The following is an 18,280-nucleotide window of genomic DNA, read 5'->3' as shown; positions in this document are numbered from 1 at the left end:
GATAAAATCTATGGAGGTTGAGATAGCCATGATCAAGAAGAATGTGACCTGAGAGTTTGTTAAAAGACCAGTTTGCAAGAAGGTCACCAATGTAAAATGGGTCTACAGAACCAAGTTGAATGCTGATGGTTCGGTAAACAGACTTAAAGCAAGACTAGTTACAAAATGATTTAGTCAACAAGATGGTGTTGACTATACTGAAACCTTTGCACTAGTAGCTAGACTAGACACCATTAGGCTGCTACTGACTATGGCAGTTAAAAAGGGTAGAAGATACACAAGCTTGATGTAAAGTTTATATTCATCAATGGTACTTTGAAGGAATAAGTTTATGTTAAACAAACATAGAGATTTGTAGCTGATGGCGAAGATCACACGGTGTGGAAGCTAAATAAGGCATTGTATGGGCTAAAATAAGCTCCTTGAGCTTGATATGAGAGAGTTGACAAGCATCTGGAATGCTTGGGGTTTGAAAGGAGTGTCAGCAAACCCACATTGTATATGAAAAAAAGAAGGAAATAAGACCTCACTGATAGTATCCTTGTATGTTGATGACCTGTTAGTGATTGGTAATAGTGGAATGCTGCTAATTGAGTTCAAGAAGCAGATGCAAACTGAATTTGAAATGTCTGATCTTGGAGATATGACTTATTTTCTTGGTTTGGAAGTGTTTTAGTCAGATCAAGGTTTCTTCATTAGTCAAAAGAGCTTTGTCTTAAAGATCTTGAACAGATTTTGTACGAAAAATTACAAGCCAACAGGAACTCCCATTGCTCAAGGAGAAAAATTCTCAAGCCATGGTGATTTTGAAAAAGTTGATGAAAGCAATTATAGGAGCCTTATTGGATGCCTTCTTTATTTGGCAGCATCGAGGCATGATATTATGTTTGTTGTAAGTTTGCTTTCTAGGTTTATGCATTGTTGTAATGTTGTGCATTTTAAAGTTGCAAAGTGAGTTCTCACATATGTCAAAGGAACGCTAAGTTATGAAATTGAGTATGTGAAGGAGAATGATCTGAACTTGACTGGTTTCACAAACAGTGATTGGGTTGGTTCTATTGAAGATATGAAGAGCACTTCAGGGTACTTTTTCACATTGGGTTCGAGTGTATTGAGTTGGAGCTCACAGAAGCAAGAAACTGTAGCAAAATCAACTGTTGAAGCAAAGTATATAGCAACAGATGCAGTAGTAAGCTAAGCACATTGGCTAAGAAAGTTGATGTCTGATTTAAATTTGAAGTAAATGGAAGCAACAGAGATATATTGTGATAATCAATCTACTGTTGTAATTGGAAAGAACCTCGTCTTCCATGTTAAGATAAAACATTTCAACATAAAGTATCATTTTGTGCTCGAAGTCAAGCAATCGACTGAAGTAAAGTTGGTTCATTGCAGTTCAAATGTTCAACTTGCTGATATTCTCACAAAACCTCTTGGAAGAATGAGGTTCGAGAGGCTAAGAGATGATACTGGAGTTCACAGCATTATGGCCAAGGATGAGTGTTGCGAAGTGGCCATTCATGCAGTGCCAAACTCTTCCCACGAAACTGCAAGCTCATTTGAAGTCGTGAGCTCAAGCAAGTCTGTGAGCTCTACATTTGCGAGCTCACCTAAAGCTGCGAGCTTAATTAAAAATGTGAGCTCATCAAAGTGTGAGTTGTTAAAGTTTTTGGTGAACCATTGGTTGTGATGCGGTAGGGTTCACATATGCTAATATAAATGTTTTGTATTTAGTCTGCTTACTTAAGATTACTTGTTAGATATGCAGAGTTAGTATTTATTTGATGTTTATTAGGTACTGACTTTACCTAATCAATTTATGTATAAGTTTCATCTTTGTATTTTCAATATGTATTAGTAGGGTTTTTTGAATTATCTCGTAACTAGTACACCCATATATATTGTATTGTAAAGAAAATGATGATGATAATTTTTTATAGCAGTTTATAAAAAATCTACTAAGTATTTTTCTTTGTTTTTCTATATTTATTCTTTCAACTTCTCTAAACCCCAACAATTAGTCCATGTTCTCAGTTTCTTCAACTGCAAATGTAATATCAATTAAAAAAGTTTCAATGTTTATAAAAAACATAGGAAAAAAGCAAATGACAACTGTTAGATTAACCTTGAAACTACCATGTTTTGATTAGTTTTTTTTTCTTACTATCATTAGCACGAAAATGGAACAGAATAGCTAATGTCTAAACTCTGTTAGAAATAGAAATGTTGGTGACAGACAATTTGATACTTATAAAGTAAATGCTTAAAGAGTATGCTTTGGAGCATATTTAAACACCATTCTCTCTTTTGGTTTAGAATCTCCATCTTGGAAAGTTTGATTTTTATTTTTAAATAATTGATTTAGGTATAATTCATGTTTGGAAGAGAATATGTTCGCAAAAAAACTAAAAGTTTTTATATTGAACTGTATATTTGGGTATCTGTTACCTTTTTGAATATTTGTTTAACATCAGAACCTATGATAATACTTTGTTATTAAACTTTTGTGTGTTTGAAATAGAATATTAATAAAAAATCAATTCAGTTTTAAATTGTTTCCTTGACAAAACCTGCTTTTGAAATTTTATTATAATTTTGCAATGGTATCGAAAAATCGTTCTGGTCGAATTAATTGATTTTAGTAAATAACTAAAATAAAATAATTACAAGTCAAATATGGATAGGAAGGTTAGATTATTAAGTGTTATTGAATTAAATAGATTATGAAAAATAGTAAAAGGACTAAATTGGAAATGGAGGTTAACATGAAGCTGTAATTAAAAGATAATAAAGGGCTTTAATATATAATTACACCAAGGACCTTGGAATAATTTAACCATTTAAAATTGTATGATAATGTTTAAGTAGGAATTTTGTGTCCATTAACTAAGATTATAATATATTAACTTATTAGATTAGTTAATTAAGGTAAAACTTCATCTCATTCCTTAGCTTGTCGTCTATCTACTTGAAAAAAGAAGAAAACCTCTTTTTCTTCCATAAACCATTCAATCCAAAATTATTAAGGTAACTAAGGTAATTTCTTTAAATTTCTTGTAGAATTTTAATCATCTAAAGCTTAGTCATTCATACCCAAATATTAGATTCCTTGATTATAGAGTTTTAATCAAAATGTCATTAAAGGATGTTAATGAATTTAAGCTTGGTAGAGATGGATTCTTGAATAATAAGTTTAGATTATATTAGGATTAAGTTAGAAAATGGAGAAATGTATTGATTCAAGTTAAAATTGTGTTTAAGAAATTAGTTAATTATATGTAATAAGGACCTAATTGTAAAATATAAAAACTTTGAGGTTTGATATTAATAGTGGTTGTATGAGGTCTTTGTACTATATTTATTAAGTTGGATTTAAATTCGACCGGGTAAATTGTGAGAAATGAGTGTTTCAAATATTAGGGTTTGTAGTGACTAAATGAATAATAATTGCATTTATGTTTAATTGTTATGCTTTTATGTCCAAATTGTAAAAACTAATGAATTCTTATATTCGAATTTATCATACATAGCTAAAGACGATGTTGGGATATCAAAAAGCAAAGAGAAAACTAAAGTCGTTGACGAATAGATGATTTGGTTTGTACTCTCATAATTTGAGTTCATTAGATAAATAAATATATATTTGATTCATTAAATGATTAGACAAGGGTAAACTATCAGTGTGGTTGTGTTTGAAATGTACTTATATACTTGGCTATGTGACTTGAAATCATTCAATAGGTTGGTTATATATGTGTGTTTGGCTATGTGACTTGAAATCATTCGATAGGTTGGTTATATATGTGTGTTCTTCCTTGATGATATATGATTTATTAATAATGAAATTTGCCTTATTAACGTTGTCAGATAGAGTCATAGGTATAGTTGACAAGCCATAGGGTCCGTTTTGATAGGTGGGAGATTTAGTGTTATGCGTATATATATATCACAATAGTTCTCTAATTTCTCAAGGATCAAGAATATATCACCAACTCAATTCTTTAAGGATATGAGTGCATTCCAATATAGTTGGCAGGATCAGTGTGTTTATGCTTGATTAGCACCTTGATGTGTATATCGATGTGGTGGTAGATTGATCTGAGTATCCATTCTTATATCTGATTTTGTTAATAGGGATTATAATGTGAAAATGCATGATCAATATGTGTATAATTAAATTACAATAACAAGGTTAATATGGTACATGATTTTGATATGGAAAAATAGATGCAAATACCCTAAAGGTGCATGAAAGTTATGTTATTTGAAAGCAAGTATAAAGTTGTTATAAATATGAATAGTGTGCATGAATATGGAATAAGTTTGATGATTAGTAAGGTGCATACATACTAGTATTGATAATATTTGAAATGGTTAATATTAACTTGTTTAATTTTGTTAAGTAGTTAGTTTATTTGATTTTATTATGATTTTAATAGAATTCATATTATGTTAGTACCACTAAGTATACAATACTCAACGTACAGATATGTTTGTTTTCATGCATAGGTCTTAACAAGAACAATAGTAGATTCAAGGTCAAGCATCCAACTCTGTAGCTCAGCTCGAAAATCAACTTGTTGTCGTGTTGTATTGATATATGTGTTTTGGGTCTTACGGCATATACCTAGGGTGGTAGGCTTGTTAATTAAAATAAGGTTTGGTACTTTAATATATTGATCTATAAGGTTTTGGTGGTTGAACTTCAACATTTGGTTATTAGCTAATTATGCTTGTTTATATTGGTTTGAATGTACAAATTAGTATCATAAGTATTGATGTGTTGGACTTCATGATTTGGTATTGTTTGAATATGTTTTTCATGTTCCCAAGGGATGGTTTGGTATAGGTGTAAATTTTAGTTGAGTTTAAGGGAAAGATGGTAAAATTTTGGATACTTGTAAATGTGCATTTTAGGTTATTTGACCATTAAGTCTCAAGACGGGAAGAGCATGTCTCGAGACCGTTAGAACAAAATTTACCTTATAGTGCATCAAGAGCTTAGTGTTTTGAGACATGTTAAGTTGGTCTCTAGACAATCTTGAGTAGGTCTCGAGAGAAGGGCACATTAAAGCTAAATAAATTTTTCCCTACTCCAGGTCTTGAGACATCCAAATATCAAAACTAAAATAGAAAAACAGGGGAGACCTGTTTCGAGACTTGAGGACTTTTGTCTTGAGACTTGAATTTCATTGTCTAAAGACATGTGAACATCAAAACAAAATTTTCAAAATTTAAAATGAGGCATGTCTCGAGAGATGGAGTCCCTGTCTCGAAACATTATTACAATTTGATAAAAAGAGTTCGGATTCGAATCCTAAACTCGTATTAGACCTCGCTTAAAGCCTAATCGATTCAATTATGATTGATATGTATTTATGTGATTCAATTATATGAATTTATTTAGTATGGTTTGATATGAGTTGATTCGACAACATGATGTGATGTCACACATTCAGATCTGACAATCGGGTCGAGTGTACGGTGTTACACTTTTATTGTTCAAAATGTAGTTCAATTTCTTTGCTTGAGTGTAGAGAATTTAAGTGCATAGAAAATTGGTCCCATTTGAGGTTTTGCAATAATTTGGTTTTGGATTTGTGAAAATGGTTTTGATTATTTGCATTAAGCATGGGACTTATTGTGTTGAAGATGAATTTCTTTTTATCTTTTTCCTAGAGAGGCTAATACTGTTGTCGATCAATTGGCTAAAGTGGGCATAGGTAGAGTTGACAATCTGCTATTGGTGGATGCCCAAGTTGGCTTGTGTTAAGGTATCTCGTTTTCATATCTTTGGACGTTGCATCTCGCGTGATTTTGTTTTTTACCCCTGTTCTGTGGACTCTCTTTTCTGATGTCTTTCGCTGGTGCATCCTTTTTGCTTACTATGTTTTGTTGTTTTGTTTGTTGCTGGTTTCTTTGAGCGAGTTTGTTGTATTGAGCTTTAGTTGGCTACCGTTGTGTTTTTGCCAAGCTGCTGGTTCGATTGGAACCTTCTTACGGTTCAATAATATTAGCACTTTAAAAAAACTTATCTATGGTTATGAGTTTTGTTGGAAACAAAGAAATGCAGACAAAGAACATTGGTATTTTAATGTCATGTTTGACTTTTAAGCTTACTATTGTTTGAGCTGATCATGGTATTTTGTCTCATATTCTGAATGTCTCTCAGTACTGCATGTTTCCTTACATCTTTGGCATTAGTTTGATAGCTTGGTATTGTATGTTTACCTATCCTTTGCATTAGTTTCATATTTTAGAGTCCCAAGCAAAGAGATATGAAACATTGTGAAGTTTTTCTTTTAGATATCTATAGTTATTAATTTTAGATTTCAGTTCAAAAGAATTTATATGGCCTCAGCTGAAATAGAGAATAGAGTGACCTTGATCTTTCACATGCCTTTAACTTCTACCTTGAAATCTAAGAACGATGGACAAAAGCAAGATCAATGATTCAAAACCCATGCAACATGGGAGCAAAAATACTTTTGTTTTTAACTTGGTCTATATTTTCAAGAGATTGTATATATGGATGCTATTGCTAACTTGGTCCCAGTTAATTTGGAATCTTTAAAAACTCTGGGAGATGCTTACTCATTTGTCATTTATTGTAGTGTTTTTATAATTGGGTTTTAACTGCACAAAATCACTGCCTGTGGTAATCATTTACTAGCCAAGGTTGAATGACACATTGTTACATTGACATTATTAGTTTTAATAGATCCTTCATAACCATTGATTCTCAGCTACTTGGGTTGGAAAAGTTTAATTATATAATGTACTCTAATGTGAATTGAGTTAAATATAGTATGTGTTATAAAGTTAGGCCTAATTTAGGAATGTTTCATAAAAAAAAATTTGAAATTTGTTTTTTTGGAACAAACTAAAAGTAAGTTGCTTTTTGAAAGAAAAAAATATTTCTCTCAATTTAAAAATTGGCCCAAAAATATTTTATTCAAAAGTTGAAAATTTTAATTTCTGCTTGATTAAATTATTGCATTCAAATACCTAAAAGAGCATTTTATTAATTGGAAAAAAATACAATATAAACCTAAACAACCATAAAAGAACATATGAATTAGTATTGAGAAAAGATTGTATGAAACAGTGACGCCACGTCATCTGTATCCATTTCTAATAGTTTTATGCCATATCAGTATTTTTATCCTGAATTTCAGGATTTTATTCTGAATTTTAGTATTTTAATTTGGATTTAATTTTTTTTAGGATAAAATCCTGAAATTCAAGATTAGAGTACTGATGTAATATAAAACTATTAGAAAGGGATACAGATGATGTGGCGTCACTGTTTCATACAATCCTTTCCCATTAGTATTTGATATATTGGTAGTGTACTTATTTCACAAGTAGTTTAAAAAAATTGACACGTGTCTTTTCTTTTTAAATATTTGTTTCTTTTTTGTTTTTACTTTTCAAATTTTTTTTAATATTACACTATATCCCTATAGGACATTTGTTAACCCTTCTTGACCCTACTTATGGAGTCTAAAGTGTACCAAATAATTTCTGAAAATATATTATTTGTTTTAAAGATAATTATTTGATATACTAACAATGAAATTTTAACTCCACAAATAAAATTGAGATTTTACCATTTGTCCTTACATTATATTTTAAAAAATTAAAATAAATAAATAAATAAAAGATATGACAAAATCCCAATTCGCTTGGGAAATTAAATAATTCCTACAAAATTTAACATACAAAATATAATATAACAGATTATATATTAATTTTCTCATACTTATAATAATAAATAAATAAATATAGGTGAAATGTTAGTCGAAGAATTATAAAACTTCATTCTTTTTTATTATTATTATTATTATTATTATTATTATTATTATTATTATTATTATTATTATTATTTTGGTTTCAGTAAAATAAATTGAAGTCGCTTAAAAGGATAAAATTATAGAAGGATCACATTAGCAAGTAGTTGTATTGAGATTATATATTATACTTCAAAACTTTGACACTATTTTAAATATGAAATTATTAGTTTCAAGTAACAATTAAAATCCTTCGTTAGCTCTAAAAATGACTAAATTATCAAATAAAACCTTTTTTTAAATTATAAAATAAGTTAAATTTTTAAAATTTACGGAAATGAATCAATTTTAGTAAAACATTTATAGTTGAAAACGTTTTCAAATAAAACTTAGAAAAACAGTTCTAACTGACCAATAAAACTCTTTCAGCTGGAAGTATTTTTTATCACATCAGCACTAAAAGTGACGACACCAAATTTTTTTAAATTTTTTTTAATTCTACCTAATAGAAATAAAACTTATAAAACAAATCTTTATAAAAATCAAAGTCTCATTTCCTTTATTTTCTTAAGTAATATAGGATTACTTAATGATATAAGATAAAAAACTACACCATTTTTATAATTTTTTTACTTAATAATAATATAAAAAATGTTAACTATTGTAGTAGCTAATTTTGACCCAGGCAAATAAACACAAATAAAATAACCCAAATTAAAAGTCCATTTACAAACAAAGTTACCAACCCAATTACAGCCCAAAAAAATTAAAACCCTAAAAGCCCAACTAGCCCACTATCCTAAAATTTTTCAGCAACCAACCCTAGGTACCAAGACCTTTAGCCGTCGCATACCCCTCAGCCTTGGCCACCACGCCTCACGCATGCCCCTCAGCCTTGGTCACCACGCTCCACGCGTCTGACACTCCTATACCCTGCAAATACAAACAACAAGAAACAGCAGCAACAACAGAGGCCAAGTAGCAGAAGAAACAAGAGCAAAAAGACAAAAAAATAAAAAATAAAAGTCTTGTAACTTGGCTTTAAAAGCTAGAACCTGGTCATTGAAATATCTGCTTCTTTTTTTGAGAAAAGCTTTTTACACACACATCAGTAAAAAATCAAGAGAACAAAATCAAGAAAGGTTGATTTTAGTCTCTACTTGTTCGGTTTCTTTTTGTTCAATTTATATTTTTTTATCTTTTTATTTTCATTACAAATCTATTTTAAATAGAAAAATCAATAAATAGAAAAAAGAGGAGAACCTTCCTCGAACGCCCCGTGGTCGGCCATCGGAATTCTCCTCTCCGTCGCTGAAGTCGATTTCAAGAGAGAAAAAGGGGCCTTTCTTTCATATATCATTTTTTTGAGGGGGGTTTTGAGGAGGCTCGGTTTTTAAACTCTTTAAACGGAGGTGAAAAACCCTCCTTTTCACATGCCTTCAACCACCGTCCATGGTGGCCTTAACGGCGGCAGCCATGATGGGTATGAAGCCCTAGCCAAAAAGAGAGAAATGGGGGAGAAAAGGGGAAGGAGAGAAAGCAAAAAGCTTTCTGTTTTCTTAAAAAAAAAAAGGGGTTTTAAGTTTTTTTTTTTTAAAAAAAGAAGGCCTGCACTTTAACCCGTTTATCAGGCCTAATATGTGCCTTTTAATTGAAAATGGGGGAATTGTGCATTAGGTCCTTCCCAATTGCGCAAACATTCAATCATGCCTCATTTATTTCATTTCTTTTTAATTTGGCTTTGACACTTATATATATTAGCATTATCGGTCCCATTTCTTTTTATTTTATTATTTTCGCCCCAAATTTCTGTCTAGAGTTCAAATTAGCCCCTTTTCGTCCTTTTCTTTTATATTTTATTTTATTATTTAACATTATGGTATTATAATTGTATTTTATTTTCTTGCATATTATTTACTATTATTATTATTACCTTCTTTCCATTATTATTATTGCTATTGCTATTTTTTTTGTTGTTTATATTTTTATTTATATTTTATTAGTATCATTATTATTATTATTATTATTATTATTATTATCTCCATTACTATTATTATTATTATTATTCTCTTGTTATATTACTATTATTGTTATATTATCACTATTTTTCTTACTATTATTATTACTATGATTATATTTTCTTTTTATACCCATTTGCTTATTACCTCATTGATTTTATATCATTACTATTATAATAATTATTATCATTACTTTTCATCGTTATATATATATATATATATATATATATATATATATATATCTTTTCTCTGTTTTATTACTATTATTAATATCATTATTACTATTATTTTTATTTCTATTTTTATTTTTATTAACATATTTTTTTATCATATTATTATTTCCTTTTTATACATATTATTATTGATATTAACATATACTATTATTATTAATGTACTATTATTTTCTATTTATTACTATTATATTTATTACTATTATTAATATATATTTTTTCTTTTCTTTAATGCTATCACTATTATTATATTATTTGTCTTATTAATGTACTGTTACTATTTCCCACTAAGCTATTATTACTACTATTATTTTTACTATTATAATTATTATTAATCTTTTATTATTATCTTACATTGCTTGTTTGTTTTACTCCTCTATTTCGATCTCATTATTCTTATTATGCATTTATTTTTATTCTGTTATGTTCATTGATATCGAAATTCATATTTGTTTGTTCATTTTTCGCTATTCCACTTTACCACGAATTTATATTAATTACCCAACGAAAATAATTCTTTCATAAAGGCAATATTCGGTGTTAGAAATTTAGGGAAACGTGCCCTAACTTACTGGGTTTCGATTTTCCTCGTTCATCCTAATTAACCGAATATCCTTTTAAAAGAAGTTAAAATACCTTAATTTTAAATAAAAGGCAAGCTCAGTCCCAAAGTTCGAGATGTCGTGTCCTAACTTACTGGACATGATATTTTATTACCTCGAGATGAGAGAGTCCTTAACATCCGTTTTAATTTATTCAATCATTTTTTTTAAATTAGCATTAATACAAAGAGGGATCGTATTTTAAATTCTATCAAGTTTTCAAATTTTCGACACTAAGACACTAATTAATCAACTAGGTACCAATTTTGGGCGTATCGAGGGTGCTAACCCTTCCTCATGCGTAATCGACTCTCGAACTCGTTTTTTGATTTTCGTAGACCAAAAATTATCATTTTAGTAAAGCTTAAATTTTATTAAAATGATTAATTTAAGGTGACCCGATCACACCTCATCAAAAAAGATTGGTGGCGACTCCCGTTTTAATTTTCACTTTCAAAACCAAAGTCGATCCCCTTTTAAAAAAAATGGTTACGAAAACTATTTTTAAAAATATATATTTTTCTTTTAGGAAAAAAAATTTGACCGTCTTAAACCAAACACATCCTTGTGACATGATAAACAATATAAGACCAAAAATACATCCGTGTCGTCAATAAAGAAAGGACGCGGAGCATTAGGCCTAGGCCTGAGCCCGAGAGCAGTTTGCACCAAACAGAAGACATCTTCAAAAATCTTTCCATTTGACTTTTGTTGATGTAATAGCACCTTTCCAACAATAAATTTCAAAGACAACATGGATAATCGTCGTATGTCCCACCAAAAACAAGTAGAATTATAACACTATTCAACGCAAACAAGAGCATTGCTACAAATATATTATTTGGCTTTTTATTGTTCTGCGGTTAAGTGCTTACTTGTTGGAGCAAGAAAACGAGATGGGCACGCTAGAAACATCAAACAATTCCATAAACCTCTGATCTGAAACCCTAGCTTTTGCAGCCGCAAACCTCTGGTATTCATCGAAAACAGATGACAAACACCATCTTTGCAATTTCCTCAAGCATCCAACCACACACCCAGTTCGATGCTGAAACGAGAGCACAACATTGTAAAACTCAAACCTCTTTGTCATATATATGGCAGATGAACAAATTTCACATACCTTCCCTCGATTGCAATGGATCAGAACTGGGTGATTCCTTACATCTGCATTGCAGAGTGGCAATATTAAATTACTAATAATTGATCAACCCACGTTTACCTTGCCCACAATTTAAGTGTAATAGTGTACCAAGGACCACATTCAGAGCTTCACGAATTGTATCCTCTGGGATATTTACAAATGGCTCCTGCATTAAATGTATATCTTAATTAGTTATCCTTCAATTTGACGTACATACCTTGGTCATTTTGCCCATCAAGGTGCCCATTGTTGCCTACTTAGAAAGGAATCTTGAATAGTTTCTTAAAGCTAGAGCAGAATTTAATATTTCGTTGTGTTATATATTTTACAAATACATAAAATCAATAAAATTCATATTGAGCTAAATACATTCATTTTGGGCCCACAATATACCATTTCAAAGGGAATCAAAATATTTAACTAGATTTTCAAGAAAACTTCCAAAACAATTTAAAAGTTTGATGCGAAAATTACCAAAATAACTTAAAAGTTTTGCTTTATTTAATTAAGAGTACTTTTGTATTTTTTCTAATATATTATTTTTACTCTATATATAAATATGATTAGGTTAAAATTAGGAGACTGAGACTTTTAACCTTCTTTTCTAGTCAAAAGTTATATCGAAATTTAATTTAATAAAATTATGAGACTTAATTTTTCTTTGTTCTTTAATATTCATGAATCTTCTAGGTTTATTGAATGAATGGCCAATATTCAATAGCTTAGAATAGTTGTCGAATCAATTAAGATAATTAAAATTACAGTTATTTAATTCATTCTAATCTTAGTGACAAATCGCATAATTCGTTTATGTCGTAGTTTTCAAGCCAATGAGCTCTAATACAATGGATTTGTTTCATAGTTCATATATTAATAAAAAATTATTTTATGCTAATTAAATTAAAATTAAAATATTTTTATTTAAATAAAAGCAAAAAATAAATGTTGATACCACTTGTTATCCTTTTGTGCAATGGAAAGGGACCATCACATGTATGTTTATGTAAGAAATGAAAAGCCTAATACTACAAATCAAAGACCCCACCCCTACGAGGCTTTGGACTAGTAATAAGGCGGCGGCTTTCCAATTTTAAGCTCTAAATTTAAGCCTCATATTATTTGAATTTTGCATTTATCTAAATATATTTTACTTTATAATTTAATAGTTTTGTTAGTCATTGGGTAAAAAATATATGTACATAAATAATAATAAAAATCCAAAATTTAAGATGTTTGCTGCAAAAACAATATGTTTGGGAATCAAAGAGTTACCTTATAACCTTCAATTCCAAACTGAAAAAGCCTGATTTCATTGGATTTTAAAAACTCGGTGTTGGCTTCTGGATACGGCTCAGGACACAGATATCTGACATCAAAACCACAAAAACCCTTTCACTCAAACTACAAAAATTTGCATGTGATGAAGAACATCATCAACTTCTATGAAGAACAAGGGAAGAAACTTTGGTCTTACATGATGGAGCGGAGGTTAAGTGTTTGGAGAAAAGAGAAATTGGCAGAGTGAGGGAAACCCGACCTGAAGACGCCATTGTCAACCATAGCAAAGTTCAATGGTGGAATGAAGTTAAGTTCGTCACCAACCACCACCGTCGACGCCCACTTCTCCACACTCCCAACAATTTCTATGCTTCTCCACATCTCTTGCCTCCCTTCTTCTTGGCTTTCCTTTACACTGGTTTTAGTGTCTTCTCCCATGAATCAAATCCTATGTAATTATTAGAAAACTATATTGGGATCAAATTTCTGACTTGGATTGCAATTTGGTGGCACTTCAAAGGAAGACGGAGATTGGATTTGAAGCTTCAACATAGTTTATATATATATATATATATATATATATATATAAAATCAAGACAAACTTTTTTATCGGGTTTAAATTTCAGAAATTTTTGTACTTTAAAGTTGACATGAAAAGATAGGGACCGACATTTTTAATTATAATATATCGTGTATTTTTAATTATAATATATCGTGTGATTGTATTCGATTAAAATTGAGAAATCATTAAAATAATTAATTATGAATGACTTTTAATTTTTAAAATTTTTGATTTTAAAGAAAATATAATAATTTTACCTTTTTACAGTTAGTGTTGCAATACTAATTGCATGCATCAAAACATATTTGTTTTATTATTAATGTAGAAATGGTCTAAAAATAAGATAAAAGGGTTTTGTTTTACTATTTAAATTATTAAAAGTTTAATACATATATTAAATTCTAAGTTAGATGATCTGAATTGAAAACAAATAATTTTTCTTAAATTTCGAGGTTAAGACAAAACTATGAAATAATGGGTTTTGAATGGACGAAGAAAAACGACGGTCGAGAAAAAGAAAGAGTAGATTCCAAGGAATATGCGATTTCTGGAAGGGAAAGTGAGAGATGGATGGGCGAATAGTGAAGTGATTGATATTTATGATCTTTAGTGCTTGGAATTTTATTGTACCACCCTGCTTAAGATTCCATGTCCTATTTACATTATATGCTTTATGAATTTTGATTACTTTTTTTAGGTATCATTCTTATTTAGGGTTTATCTTTTCTTCTCCCGTAATTTACATTTGAGATACAAACTCGAAATAGATTACTTAGCAATGAATAAAGCAACAAAACCAACTATCTAGAAGATATTTTATTCAATTTAAAAGATTATTTATTATGTAATATTTACACTAATACTCTCTTTTGATTGATTAAAACACATCACCTAAGCGTTTAGGAGTTTTAGTTATACAATTAGTAGATTTTGAGTTACGAGTATTTTCTTTTTATTCTATATGTGAGAATGTTTGTTGATAAGTGCATAATTTCTAATTTATTAGTGATAATTTTTATTTGAATAATATTATTTAAATTCTTAATTATTTTAATTTTATGATTTAGGTGAATAATTAGAAATAAGTGAGTTTAACGTTTTTTTAGTAAGTTTTGTATATTTTGACCTTTAATTAATATCACTTTAGTATTTTAATCATAACTTAGTATAAAATCTTATTTTGGACCCATAATATAAATTTTAAAGAGAACGAAAAGTTCTAATTGAAGTTATTTCACGACACGTTGGGAAGTTACCTAAAATGACTTAGAAAATTAAAATGAAAATCTGTAAAAAAAAAACTAAAAATTCTATTTTATTTAATTAAGAACATTTTTGTATTTTCTTCATGCCCAAAATTTATGATTTTTATAGGAATTTTTTTGAATATTCTAATCATAAATTTGATAAGAAATATGGATTTTAAGGTTTTAATTATTTTTGAATTATTAAGAAGTTATTAATAGGTGTTTTAACTCTTTTTCAAATTTTTGACTCAATCGGATAAAAATACGAATGAAGAGACATAATGATAATTTTATGACTGATGATATCTTAGACATTTGAGACTTAATTATGAGTAAATAGTAATATTTAAGTGAGTCTACGAGGATGAAAATTTGTTGGATGTTTTCAACAACCATATATATATCAAATAAAAAAAATTAAAGAACCACTCTCTCTTTTTTTTCCTTTTTACTTTGACCCGTATTTTTAAATTTCATAAAAAGATGGAGAAACCCCCCTCCAAAAAAAAAGCCCCCAAAATCTTTTGACATTGTTATAGACCAATTTTGGCCCAGTCCATTTACAAATAAACCAAAATAAATAGTCCTTTTTTACAATGGCCCGGCAAGCCCAAAACCAAACTACCCATACCCAATTCACAAACCGTAAACTAGCCCATTTACAACCGAAACCCTAGCCCCATTTTCGGCTTCCACTTGTTCTGACACTAGCCATCAGCCCCACACCCTGGCGCTCCAGCTCTCTATGCCACCATGTCGGCCACCACGCCCCTCGCATGCGGAGCCACCACGCACGCCACCACGCCTCGAGGGTCATCGACACCGCAAAGTGAAGCAAGCACCAAGACGTAAGGCATAAATAGAGAATGACAAAGAAAAACAATATTTTTCTACTATTGTAATCGGCTATAAAGCCGAGAAGAAATCAAAACAATGGGGGGATTTTGGTCTCAATACCAAGGATTCTAATATACAAGCAAATTAAAAAAATATATACAAGGAAAACACAAGAATAACATTAATCCAGTAATCAAAACACAGGCATCAAACATTAAGGTGATTTTTTATTTTTTTTTCTATTTTTAATTTCGTTTTCAGACCCTTTTTTTACCTATATATATATATATATATATATATATATAGAACATATTAACATAAAAAAAGAAAATTTTCAAAAAAAAATAAAAAAAATTTACCTTTTGAACTTCCGGCCACCTCGCGCGGTAGCTGGCGCCGGTGACGCACGGTGGTCCGACGACCGGACCGGTGCCCCCCACGCCGGAATCCCTCCCCTCTCCCTCCTCTCTCTTCTTCTCTCCTTTTCTCTTTCTGTTTTTTTCTCTCTTCCCTTCACAAATGATTTTTTTTTCTGAAATTGGGCCTATTTATAGCCCTCCAAAACGACGTCGTTTTGGGGGCTATACTTAAGCCCCCAAACGACGTCGTTTTGGCCTAACCCGATCTGACCCGACCTGTCTTACCCTAGGACCCGCGTGTTTTTTGTTTGATGGTCTAATTGCGCGATTGGCCCTTCCGCCTTTTCATGTTTTCGCAATTGAGTTTTTAATATTTCCTAGTTAGGCTCCGAAGTTTGTCGCGCTTTGTGATCTAGTCCTTTGCCATGCGTGGCGTTTTAGGAGGAGGGAATATTGCGCTTTTGGTCCCCAGAGTTGCCCGCGTGTTCATTTTGGCTCTTTGCCCTTTATTTCTTTTAAAATTTGCCCCAAAATTCTGTTCTTAGTTCGATTTAGTCCTTTTTTCGTTTATTTTCATTTCTTTTTTTTACATATTATTAATATTATTACTATTATTTTATTTCTATTATTATCTTTATTATTACTGTTAGTATTATTTTCATTACTATTATTTTTATTAACATATTAATTATTTTCTAACGTATTTAATTACTAATTATTATTATTTCAGTTTTATTATTATTATTAATATTAGTGTATGTATATTATATATGTATGTATATATGTTTATATATAGTACTATTTTAATTACTTTATTTTAATATTACTATTATATTATATTTGCTTTTATATATTTCATTATTATTTCTAATATTATTATTATTATTAGTCGTTATTTATTTCTAATATGTAAATATTATGTAAATGTTTAAATATTATATTATATATTCTTCATATATGTTATATATATATGTTTTCAATATTATATTTTTATATATTATTATATATTTTAATATTATTAGTTATATATTTTTATACTATTATATGTATATTTATAATATTATATTGTATATTTCTAATACTATTATTTATATATGTATATATATGTGTGTATATATTTGTGTAGTGTACAAAGTAGTTTTTTATTATTATTATCATTTCTAAGGTATGTATATATTGTACATGTTTTATGTATGTTATGTATATATTTTAATATTACTAATTATGTATATTTCTTATACATTTCCATGTACATGTTTTTATACCATCTTATGTATATATTTTAAATATTATATTGTGTATATATATATATATATATTCTTAATACCATATTGTGTATATATCATTATTACATTTATTTTATTCCTACTATGTTTGTTATTAATATCAAGACATATATTTTATTATACTTGTATGCATATTTTATATATAGTATTATTTTCAGATATCATTATAATTATTATACCCATTATTTTCACTATTATCACTTATTATTTTATATTACTATGTATATATTTTTCATATACGTCATGTGCACACATTTTCATATGTATATATGTATATATTATGTATATATTTTAACATTATTAGTTATATTCTTACTATCAAACATTATATATAGTTTACATACATACTTTTAATATCATGTATCTACATTCATTATTTCCATTTCATATTTAATTCTAGTATCATATATATCTTTATTGTTTATAATATTATTGTCACATTTATATTCGCTTCAATGTACCCCTAGATTTGTCTTTTATTTATTATTTATTTATTAATTTGCTTTGCATTACTTCGAAAACCATATTCTTGTTTCCTAATTAATTTCAATAATCAAGGCAACGTACCGATTTAACATTAAGCCATCGATTTCATTGCTATGTTGGGTGAAAATTAATCGACTCGTGTTAAAACGGTATGTCCTTCTCAAAAATCAAAAGAATTGAAATTTCTCGTCTTTTCAATCGGATCACGATTAAATCTTACTTTGAACTTGCAATTTTGAAAATTAAGACAACGCTTGTTTAATAAGATACCAATTTTGGGCGCGAGGTGCTAACACCTTCCTCGCACGTAATCGACTCCGAACCCAACTTTACTCGGCTTTTGACGTAAACCTAAATTCGCCTTCATTTTTGTGCAAGAATAAGTTTTCTTTTCTAAAAAAGGAGGATTTATTAGGTGTCCGATCACACCTCGGAAAA

General features: G+C 29.3%; 1 protein-coding gene across 1 annotated transcript; it reads right to left on the bottom strand.

Moving 5' to 3' along the window:
- Nucleotides 1–11,325: 11,325 nt before the first annotated feature.
- Nucleotides 11,326–13,642, bottom strand: LOC108465939 (tyrosine-protein phosphatase DSP1-like). The gene is made up of 5 exons (XM_017766318.2): nt 13,262–13,642; nt 13,060–13,153; nt 11,896–11,953; nt 11,767–11,810; nt 11,326–11,691 (listed from the first exon to the last, which is right to left on the bottom strand). Exons 1-5 carry the CDS (start codon nt 13,501–13,503, stop codon nt 11,515–11,517), a joined length of 615 nt encoding a protein of 204 aa, XP_017621807.1. The 5' UTR covers nt 13,504–13,642; the 3' UTR covers nt 11,326–11,514.
- Between the last annotated feature and the right edge of the window lie 4,638 nt (nt 13,643–18,280).

Source organism: Gossypium arboreum, chromosome 7 (genome assembly GCF_025698485.1).
Source record: "Gossypium arboreum isolate Shixiya-1 chromosome 7, ASM2569848v2, whole genome shotgun sequence".
Taxonomy (NCBI): Eukaryota; Viridiplantae; Streptophyta; class Magnoliopsida; order Malvales; family Malvaceae; genus Gossypium; species Gossypium arboreum.
The sequence above is the reverse complement of the archived record's forward strand: the minus strand, read 5'-3'. Positions and strand labels throughout refer to the sequence as shown.

What these genes read in the sequence shown, in the direction of transcription:
- LOC108465939 (XM_017766318.2), bottom strand. Translation starts at nt 13,503, where the DNA reads ATGGGAGAAGACACTAAAACCAGTGTAAAGGAAAGCCAAGAAGAAGGG. An exon ending in CTTAACCTCCGCTCCATCAT is followed by an intron (nt 13,154 to 13,261) that starts GTAAGACCAAAG and finishes TTTTGATGTCAG; the next exon opens with ATATCTGTGTCCTGAGCCGT. An exon ending in TTGGAATTGAAGGTTATAAG is followed by an intron (nt 11,954 to 13,059) that starts GTAACTCTTTGA and finishes CATTTAATGCAG; the next exon opens with GAGCCATTTGTAAATATCCC.